Source organism: Artibeus jamaicensis, unplaced genomic scaffold, assembly GCF_021234435.1.
Source record: "Artibeus jamaicensis isolate MK-2021 breed Jamaican fruit bat unplaced genomic scaffold, CSHL_Jam_final contig_3176, whole genome shotgun sequence".
In the NCBI taxonomy this organism is placed as follows: Eukaryota; Metazoa; Chordata; class Mammalia; order Chiroptera; family Phyllostomidae; genus Artibeus; species Artibeus jamaicensis.
In genome coordinates, this window is record NW_026521740.1 from 6,072,032 (window position 1) to 6,087,506 (window position 15,475).

General features: G+C 48.5%; 1 protein-coding gene across 2 annotated transcripts in view; it reads left to right on the top strand.

Annotated features, from left to right (window-relative positions):
* The first annotated feature begins 1,364 nt into the window (after positions 1-1,364).
* SAMD5 (sterile alpha motif domain containing 5) overlaps positions 1,365-15,475 on the top strand; it is a 46,893-nt gene continuing 32,782 nt past the window's right edge. The window contains exons 1-2 of one of the 2 annotated variants that reach the window (XM_037156861.2): positions 1,365-2,268; positions 15,406-15,466. In XM_037156861.2, the coding sequence (XP_037012756.1) occupies positions 1,795-2,268; positions 15,406-15,417 (486 nt within the window). In that variant the 5' untranslated portion in view covers positions 1,365-1,794 and the 3' untranslated portion in view covers positions 15,418-15,466. Of the gene's footprint in view, positions 2,269-15,405; positions 15,467-15,475 lie in introns of those variants that run through there. The other variant, XM_037156860.2, reaches the window with a different exon arrangement.

The following is a 15,475-nucleotide window of genomic DNA, read 5'->3' on the forward strand; positions in this document are numbered from 1 at the left end:
CCCCGCCGTCGGGACGGAAGGGAATAGTGTTGGTGAGCCTGTGTCTGGCGTGGTCCCGGGCAAAAGGGCCAAAGCGGACGTCTGACTTTAAGGGGTCTGTGTCCCAGAAGGAGTGAACCTTGGCTTTTCTGATTTAGGGGAAGAGGGACCTCCCGCCGAAGACCAAATGAGCAGGTCTGGAACGGACTGCAAAATCATGTGTCCACCTCCGAGGTCCGGGCTAGCTGCCGTCTGGCACGCCCCGCGCGGACTCCTTCAGGAAAAATCCAGTTCAGGTCCTGAAATAGCTCAGGTCTTTCTGCAAAAAGGGCCCCGAAGACAGTGAATCTGCCCTCCACCAAAACATCTCTCAGCCCCCGGAAGAGATGAGTAGGGAGATTTGGAAGCCGCACTGGGTCTGTTCCCCTGGCCGCTCCAGTCCCCACGCCCGCAGGCCCTTGCTCGGCTGATTTTGTTGTTCCCCGTGGAGAGATGCCGCGGGCGGAGTAGTCTGAGCGTCCGCTGTGACTCCAGCTGGGTGTTGGGGTACCCACGTCAACGCACCCCATAGACAGGAGAAATCAGCTTCCCGGGCTTCAGGACCGAATGCCTCGAAGTGTCCCCGAGGGCAGAGCCGCCCGGGGCGTTGGAGCGGAACGCAGAGCTGGGGGGCTGGAGAGAAAGCACAGAGGGGTCCAGGACAAGAGGACCCGGCAGGAAGTACGGTGGGGGGCCGTGCGGAATGCCAACCGTGGGGAGGGTACAACCCGTCCCAAACTTTCGCAGACCCTAGGACCTAGGAGGGGAGAGCCAGCCAGAAGCCCCACTCACGCCCGTGGCCCAGCCTACCCAGCGGCAGCGAGGAGGGGCGGCGCGCAGCGCGCGCTGGACGCCGGCGGTCCCCGCGTCGCGCCCACCCGCGGGGCCAAAGCGACGCCGCTCCGGGCACTGAGCGGCCGCCCACCGAAGCAGCCACACCTCCGGGCTCTGGCCCGAGCGTAGGCTCCGAGGAAGCGGGATCCCACGCGGACTGGGAAAGAAGGGAACTTGACCTCACAGCCTCGCCCACCCACGTGGGGCGGGCAGTACTTGCTCCTGGGCAGCCCGCGGGCGGGCGCGCAGGCTGGAGTCAGGGAGGCTGGAGACGAAGTGAGCGCTGAGATTTCCACGGGCTGGAGAAATCGGTTAAAGAGAATTGTGAGGAGCGATCGCAGCAGCCGCTGGCGCGCGGCGGCTTAGAAGACACCCCTCCCCACTAGGAGGGCGACAGTGACACGCACTCGCGAAGACGAGGCGCTCGAGGGCTGCCGCGGGTCTGCGCGAGAGCCTCCTCCCCAGCGTGGGGCGGGCGTTCAGACGCCCACAGCGGCGGCCAGAAAGCGAGATGTGCGGCGCAGCCCCGGGACCGCCCCGGCCGGGGAAACTCCGGGGCGGCTCCGCGCGCCGCTGACCGGGTGCGGGGCCCAGGGGTGTGCCCGGCCCCGCCCGCCTCCGCCCCCGCCCGCGTCCGCCGCGCGCCCCTCCCCGCGGCGGCCGCGGCGCTTCCAGGGGCGGCGCGGAGCGACTCGCCCAGCCGCCAGCGCCGGGAGCTCCAAGCTGCTTGGGGAATTCACTTCGCCGCTTTTTCGCTTCTCCGTCCTCAGGATTCTTCTGATGGCTTTCTGTCTTCGGCTCTATCCTTTCTTTTAAAAGGGAAACTTCACTGCCATTTTGCTTTCCCCCCGTGGGGGAGAGGATTAAAAGTTCCGAGAACTGGAGGCGCCCGCGGGGCCCCGGCGCCGAGACGGCGAGTGCCGGCGGGGCTCCAGTCCCACCATGTGCACCAACATAGTTTACGAGTGGCTGCGAGCGCTGCAGCTCCCGCAGTACGCGGAGTCCTTCGTGGATAACGGCTACGATGACCTGGAGGTGTGCAAGCAAATCGGGGACCCTGACCTGGACGCCATCGGGGTGCTGGCGCCCGCACACCGCCGCCGCATCCTGGAAGCCGTGCGGCGGCTGCGGGAGCAGGACGCCGCCGCCGCCGGCCTCTACTTCACGCTGGAGCCGCAGCCACAGCCCGCGCCGCCCGCGCCGCCCGCACCGCCCGCGGTCCTCCGCCCCACGGGCCGCCGTGGGGAGCCGAGCGGCGGCCCGGCCCAAGGCTCCCGCGGGGTCCCCTGCAGACAGACGACCGCCCCCCACAGCAGGGAACTGGTGAGCTACCCCAAGCTGAAGCTCAAGATCATGATCAGGGATAAGCTGGTCCGAGACAGCATCCACCTGAGCAAACCCCCGTACTCCCGCAAGGTAAGGAGGCGCCGCCCGCGAGGGGACGCCCAGGCTCGGCAGCCCCATCCCGGTGACTGCGGGGAGGCTCTGGGCATTTGGGACTCTCTTCTGTGACCTTTCTGTCCTCGCCCTCTGTTCCTTTCTGCCTGGTGTCACTATCGGTTAGTAACGCAAGACCCTGTCCTCGGTGTTAATTCTAAACTCGGACCGAGTCTGCGCGGTCTCCTCTGCTCACCTGTCAGCCCCTGGACTCCACCCAGAAGCAGAGGGCAGTTGCCGGTGCCTCTGTGGTCGAGTTTGGCTCTGAAGGGTACCAGAAGGATGCTTAGTATCTACATTATTTCCAGCCTTCCCTGTTTCAGTTCTTTTCCTTACCTGTTTGAGAAACTAAGGCAAAGACAGGGAAATCATGCTCCCCGTTGTTCTCCATTCCATAAATCAAATTCCGGCTGCACGTGTGAAAAGTAGACCAATGACCTGAACATTCCGGTGGAAAAGTTAACCAAACACATGTCAGTCTACTTGGGATAAGTGCCTTCCACTTAAGCGTAGGGAGGTAGGTAATAGGTGCTGAGGACTGTGGACACAGTGGGGCCACTGAGGTCTGTCAGGTCTGTGCCCAGGCCCCCGCTTGGTCTGGTGTTCATCCTGAACAGACGACATACAACTGTGACTTTTAGAAAGCCTGAGTGGCTTTGCGTTGGCAAGAGTGGGACACAGCACGTGGGAGTGAGCCGTTCAGGACCAGGTGAGGAGCCCCTGTGCAGGGGCCTGAGGGAAGGAGCCTGAAGTTACAGCAGCTGCTCTGTGAAGGAGGCTGACAGGTGCGCCTGGGCGTCGCATGGTTAAGTAGCAGAAAGTCTCATGTCACACAAGAGCTCTGCCTCCACCTGAACCTGTTCTTCCTAGGATTCCCCGGCCCTCTAGAGGAGGGCGTCTGGACTGGAAGTGGGGAGGGGAGACAGCACAGGTGGTCCTCCACCTGGGGGCAGTTACCCAGGGAAAGGGGCACCTCGGCTGGAAAATCAGGGCGTGGAGAAGCTCGGGGCTGGTCGGCCGGGTGACGACATGGGGGAAGATGCTGCAGCTGCAGGGGGTCGCAACCAGCACCCTACCAGGGAAGTGCCTCATAATATCTGGACATTGTGAGCAAAGCTTAAATATCCGGATTGAAGGAAGTTCCAGAGAAAACTGCAAAAAGTAGATAACAGTATCTAGGCTGGACTCAAATGAAAGGTTTAATATTATCCATATGTTAGTTTGAAAGACAATTCGGATTCCTTGCTTGAGTGTATACATTTGCTTTCTGAAAACTATGCAGAGGACAGGTCTGGAGGACAGGCCCCTCAAATGAAACCCATGTTCCAGTCACACACTGACTGTGTGGCTGATGTGTGCCCAAAACAGAGATAGAGAGGAGGGCATGCTTTTCCCAGGCTGGTGGAGTCAGAGTTACGTCCAGGTGTGGACAGAGGGGCGGGACCATCAGTGTAACAACTCATTTCTGAAGTCAGCTGGTCAAAGGAGTTCAAGGTCAGACTTTTGTGACTTATATCCCAGGAAGTGAGGTGGGCTTAGGTTGAGAGAATGTAAGAACCTGAACACATGGTAAGTTCGAGTCCTGGACAGAAAGGGAGGCAGAGAACAAGGGATGTCATGAGGACTTACTTATTTTTGAGGAAAAGAGGTTAATGATGGGGCTGAGAAGGCAGAGGTGGGGGGTTGAGGGAGGAGGGAAGGCTGGAGGTGAGAGCGGGGTACCAGAAGTAACATATTAGGATTCCAATACTTAAAAAGACAAGACTAGATACCAACCTCAGAAGCCGAAAAAGATTCCTCCCTGCAAGAAAATTGATTCCAACCACTTGAAATGTCTGGGCATAGAGTTTGGACTGTGGGCTGCTGCCTAGATCAGTGCATGATATGGTAATGCATTTGAGTGAGTGCAGTTTATAGAAGAAAATTTCACCTTACCTTGTGATATCATTTACTTTCCATGCCAATAATTCTTTCAGTCAACTGCTATCTAAATCTCATAACAACAATGTTGGACAATGAAGACAGGTCTCCGCTCACTTTCTGTACACATTGAAGGGAGACCAAAGAATGGAGTTGACATAGTTAACTTTAAAAATAATTCTGTGACTTCATGTTTACATAGTTGTTACAAGTAGAACAAACACAGAGGTTGAAACTAACATATGATTAATGTAACCCAAACTGGGCTTGAGTGCCAGATCACATGAGTCATTCCGAATTTGCTCATATGTGCACTGTCGCTTGAGTTTTGCATCTTTGATTACTTCAGAACTTGTTTTCTGATGCAGCTTTTTTCCTTGCAGACAGTGTCAGGACTGTTTTTTTTTTTTTAACGTGATCTGCGTTATAATTTGTCCAGATTCCTTGGCTCTGTCGCGATCACAATGTGCAGTGTTCGTCACACACATTTCGAATTCTGCTCGTCAGAGCCAGCCTCACCTTCATAGTCATTTGCACTGTTGATCCCTGTGGTTTTCTGTACTGTGATGAGAATATCAGAAGGCATTGAAAGTGGATTATACGGGGGGGTGATCAAGGCAGGAATAGTGAAGCTGGCAGGGAAAAGAAAGTTTAGAGATTTCACCCACGAGTCACCTGGGAGGACTGTAAGATTTAGGATTTGCTACAGTGACCTTTGACCTTCCTGGGTGCTGAGCTGCAGTGGTGTGTTTATTAAGTTACATGGTATCATCCCACTCAGTTGCCACCCCACTCAGGTGAATTAAAATGTGAGTTACACGTAAGTTTCTGTTGTTCTACAAAGGAGGTCAGTAGCTTTGCAAAGGCAGCAGCTGGGAAAGAGCCAGGGGACTCCAGTCCTTCTCCTTCCTGTATTTACTGTCTCTGACTGCTGGGGTTTCTGCCTTAGCCAGGCGAGGGTCCACTCTTTTCACAGGGTAGGCACTGGGTAAAGCTTTCACACATCATTGCGCTACTTGACCAAGTTCCTTGCCAAAGCCTTCTGTGAGGATTCAGGTTACTGCAGCTAGCAGCCTTGCCCTCAAGGAACTTGAGGTCTAGCAGAAAAGACATAAAATGAATGAACAATAATGGCTGAGTGTGCTGATTGCTTTGAGAGGGAGCACCTGCGATCATGGACAGGTGCATCCAATCCAGTTTGCAGGGAGGTGGGGTCAAGGCCAGCTTTCCAGAATGGGAATCTTATCCAAGAACCAAAGGTTGGTGGCATTTAGCCTGAAGAAGAGGAGAGTCTAGGGTACGGGTGTTCTAGGCAGAGGGGAGAGTGTGTGCAAAGGCCAGAAGGGGAGGAAGTTTTGCATGCAAAAGGATTTAATGGAATTTAGCCTGGCTGGAGTCCAGAACCCCGGGAGGAAGTGGCGAGAGAGGGAGAGACAGACAGTGGCCTGTCCTGGGTGGCCCTGAAGGCATATTTAGGAGTTTGGAGTGTATCTCCAGAGGGGAGCTACTGAAGAGCCCTGGCCAGAGAAAGGGTAACAATTAGGGGGTGGCCTCAGTGTCAGGAGAGATTTGCTGCTGGCCTGGGCTGCTAGTGACCGTGGGAGGAGAACAATGGAGGCAGCTGAGTGGCAGAATTGACAGAAGTTGATGACTGTTTAAATGAAAGGGCGAGAGGGGCGGGGGCGGGGACATGCAGATTTCCAGTTTAGGATTACAGTGCCATTCCTGGAGTTCAGGGGACCCAGGAGAAGACAGGTCTGGGGAGGAAGATGATGCTTTCAGGTTTAAACATCTACTATGTACCTGGGAAGAATGTGAACATAGCTGGCAGCTGGAAATTTGGCAGAAGAAAGAGGAAAGATTCCGGGCCAAAAGATCTAGATGTGGGAGTCATCAGCACACGGATGCCAAGGATACGAACGGGCTGTTGAGGAAGAAGAGCAGAGGGACCCGGACAGGACCCTGGGGAGCACCAGGATTAAGGAGATGAGCAGAGGAAGGAAAACTAAGGGAGGCAAAAAGGGTGAACGCAGAGGTAAGGCAGAGGTGGGTAGCAAGTGACATGTCGCAAACAGGTGGAAACAGTGAGGCTTCAAGGAGGAGGGGCTGACTGGTCGGGAGGGCACATTCCGGTCAGGTGGGAAGCAGACCCATGCTATGTGTCGCTGAAATAGCAGGTTTGGGTGATGGGACCAGTGAGAGGAGGGAGCAGCAGGAAACACGAACAACCTTCTTTTGGTGCGTGTAAGACTTTTTTTTCAAAGAGCAGTTTAGGTTCCCAGCAAATTGAGAGGAAGGTACAGAGATTTCCTGCATACCTGCTGTCTCCACACACGCGTGGTCACCCCCACTGTCAGCATCCCCCATCAGTGGAGCACTGATGACCGTGGGTCAACCTGCATGGCTGGATTATAGTCACCTGTCAAGTGCATAGCCTACATTAGAGGCTCTCCTAGGGTTGTGTATTCCGTGGAGTTGGGAAATGACACATAGTACCATTCTGGGATCACACAGAGTATTTTCCCTGCCTGTAAAAATCCTCTTTGTCTGCCCATTCATCCCTTCCTCTCACCCACCTGTGATTTTTTTACCCTCTCCACATATTTACCTTTTCCAGAATGTCATACTGTTGGAATCACGCAGTATGTAGCCTTTTCAGAGTGGCTTCTTTTACAAAGCACTACACATTTAAGTTCCCTTTGTGCCTTGATAGCTCATTTTTTTAATTTTAATTTTTTCAGTGATAGTTGAATAGCTCCTTTCTCTTTAGCACTGAATAATATTCCACTTCCTGTGTGCACCAGACAACTTTTTGACAAAATTGGACGAGAAGGTAGATCTGAGGCGTCAGCTGGAGGAAGAAGAGAGGCTTTGGGTCAATGGAACAGTTTTGTGGATTTTTTTTTAAGGACGAGAGAAACGGGAGCATGTCCAAGTGTTGGTGGTGGAAGCAGAGAAGGGGGGCAGTGAGGAGATGGGAGAAAGGACACAACCCGCAGGTCAAGTTTCCAGAGAAGGTGAGGGAATTGTGCCCAGAGCACTGAAAGGGAAGTGCATTCCCTTCCGGTGGGGGCGGGGAACCTTCACCAGGTTGGACGGTGGGAGAGGAAGGATGGCCGGCCGAGGCGACTGGGACCTTTGTGGGGGTGACATTGAAGAGCTCTCAGCTCCTCGTTCTGGGCCCAGCTCAAAACCAGCAGTTGCAGTCTCTCTGCCAATGCAGCAGAGTAGCCCATCCAGACACGGAACATGTTGCTTCCGAAATGTAAAGGAGCCCATTAGGCCTTGTGCCCCTTTTTTAGTTGTAGGAAGGGACTGATGCAGCATCCCGTCCTCACTTTGGGAAGGATATCTCAGTATGCACCCCGGGACCCCTGAGCGCTTTGCTGCGGTAGAAGGCCCTGAAGTTTTGGTGGATTTCCCACCTCCCTACACGGAGAAGTCTTACCAGTAAGTTGAGAGTAGTTGCTACTTCTTGCTCACTAGGTCCAAGTAACATAATGTCATCTGCGTAATAGTCCAGTGTGGTATCTTGTGGAAGGGGAAGGTGATCAAGATCCCAGAGAGCTAAGTTATGACATCAGCCTGGAGAGTGGATATGTCCTTGGGTAGGACAGTGAAGGTGTCTGGCTGGCCTTTGTCAGCTGAAAGTGAGTTGCTGCCTGTGGGTATGAACAGGCATGGAGAACAAAGCACCTGCCAGGTGAACCGCCTGGCTCCTGGCGGGTGCTGCCCTCTGTTGGCACCTGTTACCCTGCGCCCAGCTTTGCTCGGATGCTTTGGCCTCTGGTCATGTGTCCTGTGTACAGAGGAGCAGGTTGTCTCGGGTCTCGTTCCTGATAATAGGGGTGTGTGGCAATTAATCGGTCATATTGTTTTTAATACAAATGATTTTCCATGTGCCTGAGGATACAATTAAGGAAAATGATTTTTAAAACTATATAAATATTTAGGAATTTAGACATTCAAAATTAAGTATAAATCTTCAAAATGGGCACTAGGCCGATGACAGTGTTACAGTTGCTCCAAACATTTCGGAGACTCTGGCATCTGCATAACTGTCTTCAGAGCATCGTCAGGGGTGGCTGCCTGCCTTCTTTGAAGGTGGCCCTGGCTTGGGGTAAACAGCTACAGTAATTTGGAAGCAAATCAGACAATTAAGAGTCATGGCATTCAATAAAATGTGTGATGGCAACCAAAAACTAACAACTTAATGAGTTTGGCTTCAGAATTTACATTTGTAATCCTTTTTCTATTTTCAAACCCTTAAAAATATGCTGTTGGTGTGTATCCATGTTGCGAATACAGGAATCCGTCTACAAGGCTTTTCGAAACACACAGGGCAGCGAATTCCCTGTGGACTTGCGCAGAGCAGGGTGCTAGTCCTGGGCTCTCCAAACAGAGAATGAGTGCAGAGGTGCCCCGGCCCTGCAGGAGATGGACTAGATCACTGTGCCCAGGTGTCAGCAAGTGGTGGCACTCGATGGGCTGATCTGGATCTGGGGAGTCCCGTGGTGTCCTGATGGCCTGTCACTGGCTTGTCCTGTTCTTAGAAGGCTCATGTCCCTGCAGTGTCATCTCAGGTCTTAACCAAGCCGTGGCTGTGCCCATTCTTTCTTCCTCACTTTAGAGTGGAAAAGAAGCTAGAAGTAGCTGCAGGAAGGATGCCCCCACCAACCTTGGCAGCTCGTAGGTCACTGTCCAAGGTGTGCCATGAACAATAAGAAAGAAAGAAGTAACTTGATAAAAATACAGTTTTTGAAAGATGATGTCAGTTTCCAGATTCTGGTTGACCAGAAATATGTTCTGAAGTGAATTTTCTTGAAGTATGTGACTCAGGTGATGCGGGCTTGGCCAGGGCTGGCCCTTGAGATATACGAGGGCCATCTAAGGTCTTTGGGAGAACCTGGCCCGTGGCGAGGGAGGGTTCACCCGGAACCACGGTGGTCGTGGCTTCTTAAGGGCATGGCCTGTGTAGAGCTACAGACAGCATCTAGTCCTGGGCTCTAACTAACGCTTCCTGCTGCTACTACTAGCACTTGAGTTGAAAGGCTTTTAATGGTTATTTTCTAAGTTTTATGGGGAAAAATGCTCCTTCAGATCCAGCACTGATTTGGACTTGGAGAATCCTGGGAGGAGAAGGAAGGGAATCCTTGCTTTCCATTGATATGAAGTTGATTGAGGGCAAATGACTAGACTGTGCCAAAGGACAGTAGGTCTCTCGTACATAGAGACTGCGTGACATCCAATAGATTAAGAAGTTTTCATTACTGCTTCTAATAGAAATAAATGGTCTAATGAGCTCAAAAAACCTTACTGTTATGTTTCCATAAACTTATAAATATAAAAAATGAGGCCTGTTGCATTTGGACTATGTCAGAAAGATATGGAAAATAATTAATATGTATTCTTTCTTTATACCAAAATCATAATGAACAGATTTTCCAAATCTTGTAAGATATTTTCCCTAGAATATTCCATAATTTTATAATAAGAGCAGCGTATTATGTACTGTAGCTGACACCCAGAGCATCTCGTTATTTAACATCCCACCTCTACTTGACAAAATCATTTTAGGGAATAGTCAAGGAATAATCCATAGTGATTATTTTCTTGATAGCTTCTTTAGTTTTGAAGTAAATAACAAAGAACACATTTCAACTTTAAAGTATTTAAATTTAGTAAAAGTATTTCACCTATGAAGTAGAATTTACACTTAATCATACACATGACATAATTTTATCACCTCCTTTATAGGAACTGTAGCTTTTATTTCTGTGTTTTAGTCTTACTGCCTTGGCTGCAATTTTAGATAGCAGTGTTAAATAATAAGGACAATTATGTATTCTGGTCATGTTCCAAATTTTAATGGAAATGCTTCTGCTATTGGCTGTCTGCTTAAGACAGGCATGATGTTAAAAAAGCATCTTTGTTTTCCTAATTTTGTAGGCCTTCTTATTGGGAATGGATATTTGATGCTACTAAATGTCTTTTTAGCAACTTGAAATAATTGAAAGGCTTCTTCTTAATGGGCCTAGTGTCGTTATGTGTTACGTTGAGAGATTTCCCAATACTACACCATCCTTACATAGCTGGGGTGAACTAAATAACGCAGTGGCGTCTTCTGAAGTGAGGGGAGGAATCCTGTAGTCTTACTCCGGGATCATCACGACTCTTTTACATCCCACACCCGTTCTTTCGTGAGTGCTGTTTGACACTTTCCCTCTGTTTGGTAACCACTCTGACAATCATGGGGATGATATCGTATAAGGGGGGCGGGGGGCAAAGTGGATTTACTGTTGTGCGTAGATGAAACACGGTTTATTCTCATGTCATTTATTTATTTATTATTATATTATTTATTTGTATTACTTGTCTTAACATCCTTGTTATTACTTCATATCCTTGCTTATGATTTATCTCATAGATAATGATGGCTGGTAATTAGCCTACTTTTGCCCATCTCTGTGTGTGGATAGCTTTCTGGAGGTTGCACACTCTGTCACCTGAAGCACAGAGGCAGGGACAGCTGTGACATGGGGGGGGACAAGCACTGACCCTCATTGCTCACGGGGCGACAGCCCAGTAGTTGTGGGCAATGGTGTAGTTTCCTGGTTGGTGTGGGCAGTTTGTTTCTGAACCAGGAGGCAGAGACTCTGAAGGGGGGATCCCTACAGATTCTACTGTTTTCCCAGCTTCCTCCCCACCCCCCTCACTGCCTCTGGCCCCCCACTCCCCCTCAACCCTTCTGCTCCCCGCTGTCCCCACCCCATCCCAGGCCCTGTAGTGGAACATGCAGATGGGGGCCGCTGGCCACGCGCTGTGTTAAATTCAAACCCTCGTAAAAGAAACCAACGTGGTGTTCGCCTTAATCTGAGTGTCTGGCTCCCGGTAGAAACAGCAGCCTAGTGTGTGACAAAGGTAAAACTGAGAAGCTCTGTTGAAATACAAGGTTAACAAATCCTTCATTTACATTTACACATTTGTTAACAGGCCAGAGAGAATGATTTTTTTAAAGGTCACTGAAAGAAGGATTAAAGATGGGGAACAGGAATGGTGGGCTTCCCCAGAAAATACCCACAGCGGGTTCTGAGTTCAGCTGAGTTGGCAGAAATGGAGGCCTCCAGAGCTCCCCAAGTGAGCTGTCCATCACGCAGTAAAGATATAACCTCTTTAAAGGAACCGTGTATCAACAAGAATGGAACACTGCGGGCTTACAAAGCGCTCCTCTGGGAAACTCTTGATTGACAAAAGTCGCACAGCATTAAGTAGCAGCAATATTTTCATAGCCAGGAAGTCATAAAGCCATAGTTAATCTTCATCAAAAGAAAATATTTTACATTTAAAAAAACCACTGAGTTAATTGTGAGACTTCTTACAGGATCTGCTTAATGTGAAAAGTCACTCTACCTAAACGTGGGAGAAAACATCGTTGATTCGCTCAGTTGTTAATTGTGCCCAAGGTCTGTGCCTTCATCACTGTGGTTCATAAGGCATCTAAAGAAAGGATGGAATTAGTTGCTATTTGGGATCACACAAACCCACTCTACCTCTGGCTTGTTTGGGCTTGTGCAGTGGGAAGAAATTCAAGATATGCATATTGTATCCACTTTATGAGAGTTGAGCCAGAGGCTATGCGAAGTAATTACTCTTCTGAAATCTACTTCATTACCGAGAGGTGATGGAAGACTTGGAGTTAGGTTGGTGACATTAACTTGGGGTTTTATTGCTGTCATTTTAAATCAGAGATTTTACTGCCACTTCTTGGCATAGCAGCTTGGTCCAGCATATTTATCGGTTAATAAGATCCCTTATATTGAACATGGTGGCGGATCGAATCTCCTGGTGGTCTCGTGATTGTTTATTAAACCACTGACAGTAATGTGCTTGAACCGTGGAGCCCTACCAGTTACATATTGTGGCAGGAAGCATGATACTTTTGTCCCCCCCAACATGGCTGTTTTGAGGTTCACGTGCTAAACAATATTTCTGTTGAGAGTGATCTATGGGGGGAGAGAAAGGGACTGTGTTCTTTTGGAGGCAGGTGGTTTGAAGAAGAGAGAGCTCCTCGCACAGTGAACGCAACCAGTATTCTGAACACCTTTCATGGTGCTTCGATTTCATTAATTGTGAAAATTAGACTTCTTTTTAATTCAGCCAAATACTAATTACTTATGAATGTTTGATTTGCCTCTTCACAGCTGGAGGGGACTTCTCTGGTGCCTCAGCCACCTGCCTCACTCTCCCAGTAGAGTTTGCGAGGCTAAGTCCTATTTTCCGTCCCCATCCACACTGACTTTTGTTCTCAGCACAGATTTGCACAAGTTAGGGTAAGCGTCCTGCTGATAGAGGCCTCTCCAGGTACAGCGTCTGAAGATAGCTTTGAAATATGCAGAATGATAATAGCGGTGACAGTTGGTATTATGTCTTAAGTGTGCTTTCCTGCATTACTTCATTCAATGCTCATAACAGCCCTTCAAGGGAGATGTTATTTTGGCCATCCCTATTTAATAGACAAGGAAAAGAAGCTTAAAGACCTTAAAGTCACACAGTTAGTGTTTCAGGTATTCTGACCCTGGAGCCCATGGTCCTCACGCTACGCAAATCTGCCCCAAAACATCACTTCCATGGATTTTTCTGTCTACTTATGGGTTTGGGAGTGGATAAGTCCCAGGCATTCTTTATTTTTTAAAAAAATTAATAGCATACTAATTAGTATGAATTTCAAAGATGTTATGGTAGAATGAATTCATATTTTATGTTCAATTTAAGACAAGGAGAATTCCTTCACTCTTTCAGCGTGTATTAATTACATATACTGACCCACAAAAGGAGACGAGATAGTCATATATAGATTACATCACACCAACTTGTTGACAAAATGCCCTGTTGATCTTGAGCACCCACTGATGAAGCGATTAGCAATCATGAGCTACATATATGATCTCTACTGCGTAACATGCTGTGCAAGACATATTGGTTCTCTTTGGTTCAACTTTTCAGGAGTTTTTTCTGTATTAATGTCTTTGCTAAATTCCTACTTCGCTATTTTCGTTGATAATTTCTTAAGATCCGAGGCTTTTCTTTTTGTAGATGAGTGGAAAATTGTATGGGCACCAAGCATTTAATCAAATGATTCTTTTCTTACTTGGCATAGTTCTTGAAGTTAATTCGAGTTGCTCCATAGCCTCCAGCACAGCTTCTGAATACCCACCACAAAAGGTGGTGTTTGGGAACTGGAAGCAGTTGAATGTCATCTTGCTAGACAAGTTAGGTCATGGGTAGTCCTGTTTGTAGTCTCAAATCCCAAACGATCAAATGGGAAGCAAAACAAAACACAAGGGGTATTACCAAGTGAATAAGGCTGGTTTTCTCAGAAATGTGCATTTCAGCGGATAAATGATTTATTCATGACTTGATCATGTAAGCAACCCCACTATTGTGATAAGCAGAGTCTCCCCCATAGAAATTACTTTTAAAGATACTTTTTTTGCATATACGTCTTCATTTGCTTTAAAAGATCTATTTAATCATTTGTTATAAGTATCCCTTTTGCTTCTATTCATTATTTGAATGGTCTTTCTTTGCTGTTAAAATGAAGAATAAATACTTGAAATTCAGAGGGTAGCAGTGATAAACTTACAGAAATAGGCTGTCTTCTAGACCTTAATTGTGAATGGGAAGTGGCCTGTTCTGAAGAACGAGTTGACACGTTGTATCGTTCCAGTAAGCCTGAGCCCTGTTACACCTGCGAACATCGCCTGTGTCTGAGTTGGAACGGCATCTAAGGATACATTCAGGTCATTCAAGTGTGAAAAAGACTCACATACTAAATATGAGGCTTCTTTTTGTTGGAAGAAAAGAGGAGTTTAAAAATAATGAGAAAGCTTTAGTTATACTATAATATCTTATAGGATTAATAACTTGTTTTAAATAATATTAAACCCTAGAACTTTGATTTTACTTCTGGTGTAGAAAGCTATGAAAAAATATTGTTCCCACTTTCATCATGAGAAAAAAGATGGATAACTTATGCTATCATACTTTTTTTTTTCAAATTCATCAGAAACCTGAGGTCTGCCTGTAGGCAGTCAGCTGGTATAAATTCCAAGGAGAGAAAGGACACATCATTCTTTGTTTTTGTCTTTGGCGGAGCCCATGCTGGAGGGTTAGTAGCCATCAAAGAAGATATAAAGAAAACAACTAAATTTTTTGTAAATCTTTAAAAGCTATTTAGAATGAGCTAGCATAATTTCACGTTTCCAGGAGCCCCAGGCATAAAGAGGACCTGTATCTACTTACCACTTTTTACTCCACCAGATACGCAGGGGAAAGACTGGGGATGGGGCAGGAAACCAGAGAGCCCCCCAGTGGTGCCGGCATGTGGGTGCTGGTCAATGTCCCTGGGAGACAGACACAGAGTCCCCAGTGTCCCAGCAGCCCTGTCACAGGACACAAACGCTGTCTCATAGGCAGGGGATGGGCAGGAAAGCCGACCACACACTTAGATCCAGGCGAAGATTGGCAGTCTTTGGGATAAGGATAATATAATCTTCCAGCCCTGCACTGAGGTGAGATCAGTCCTACTGGCACCAAGGGAGGGGTGGGAAATTCACTCGTGCTCGGAATTTGAACTGATGTTAAATCGAGCTCTGCCACAGCTGAAGAGGATCAGGCCCGGACCCAGGACACGGCGACAATGCTGGGTAGTGACTGGCTGCTCCTCGTGGGTGGAAGAGGCGGGAATGCTGAGAAAGCCTCGTCTCTGAAGCTCACGTTCACAAGGTCTGTCCGTGACCGAGGCTGCAGCAGGAGAATAAAGCAAACACATTTTGACCCCACCGTGAGACCTGCATGGAGTCACAAGCCTGAATCTGGGGAAAGAACATGGGGATAGAGGCCCTCTGTTGTGTAAGTGTGGAGCAGGAACACTAAGAAAAACCCTCTGTCATTGAGAGATACAAGCTTCCAGTTATAAAATGAGTCAGAGAGACATAGTGCACAGGGAATATGGGCATTACTAACACAGTAACTTTGTATAGTGACAGGTGACTTACCAGGCTTATCACTTTGTAAGGTATATAAATGTCTAATTACTATGTTGTACTACCTGAAACAGATATAATAATATTGTACATCAACTAAATTTTATAAGTTCAAAAAAACCCCTAAAACTCACACCCATTTGTCACTCAGACGTCACAGTAAACACAAGATGCCTGGAATCTACCACTGGAGGACATCATAGCGCTTGTTGCACTGAAGG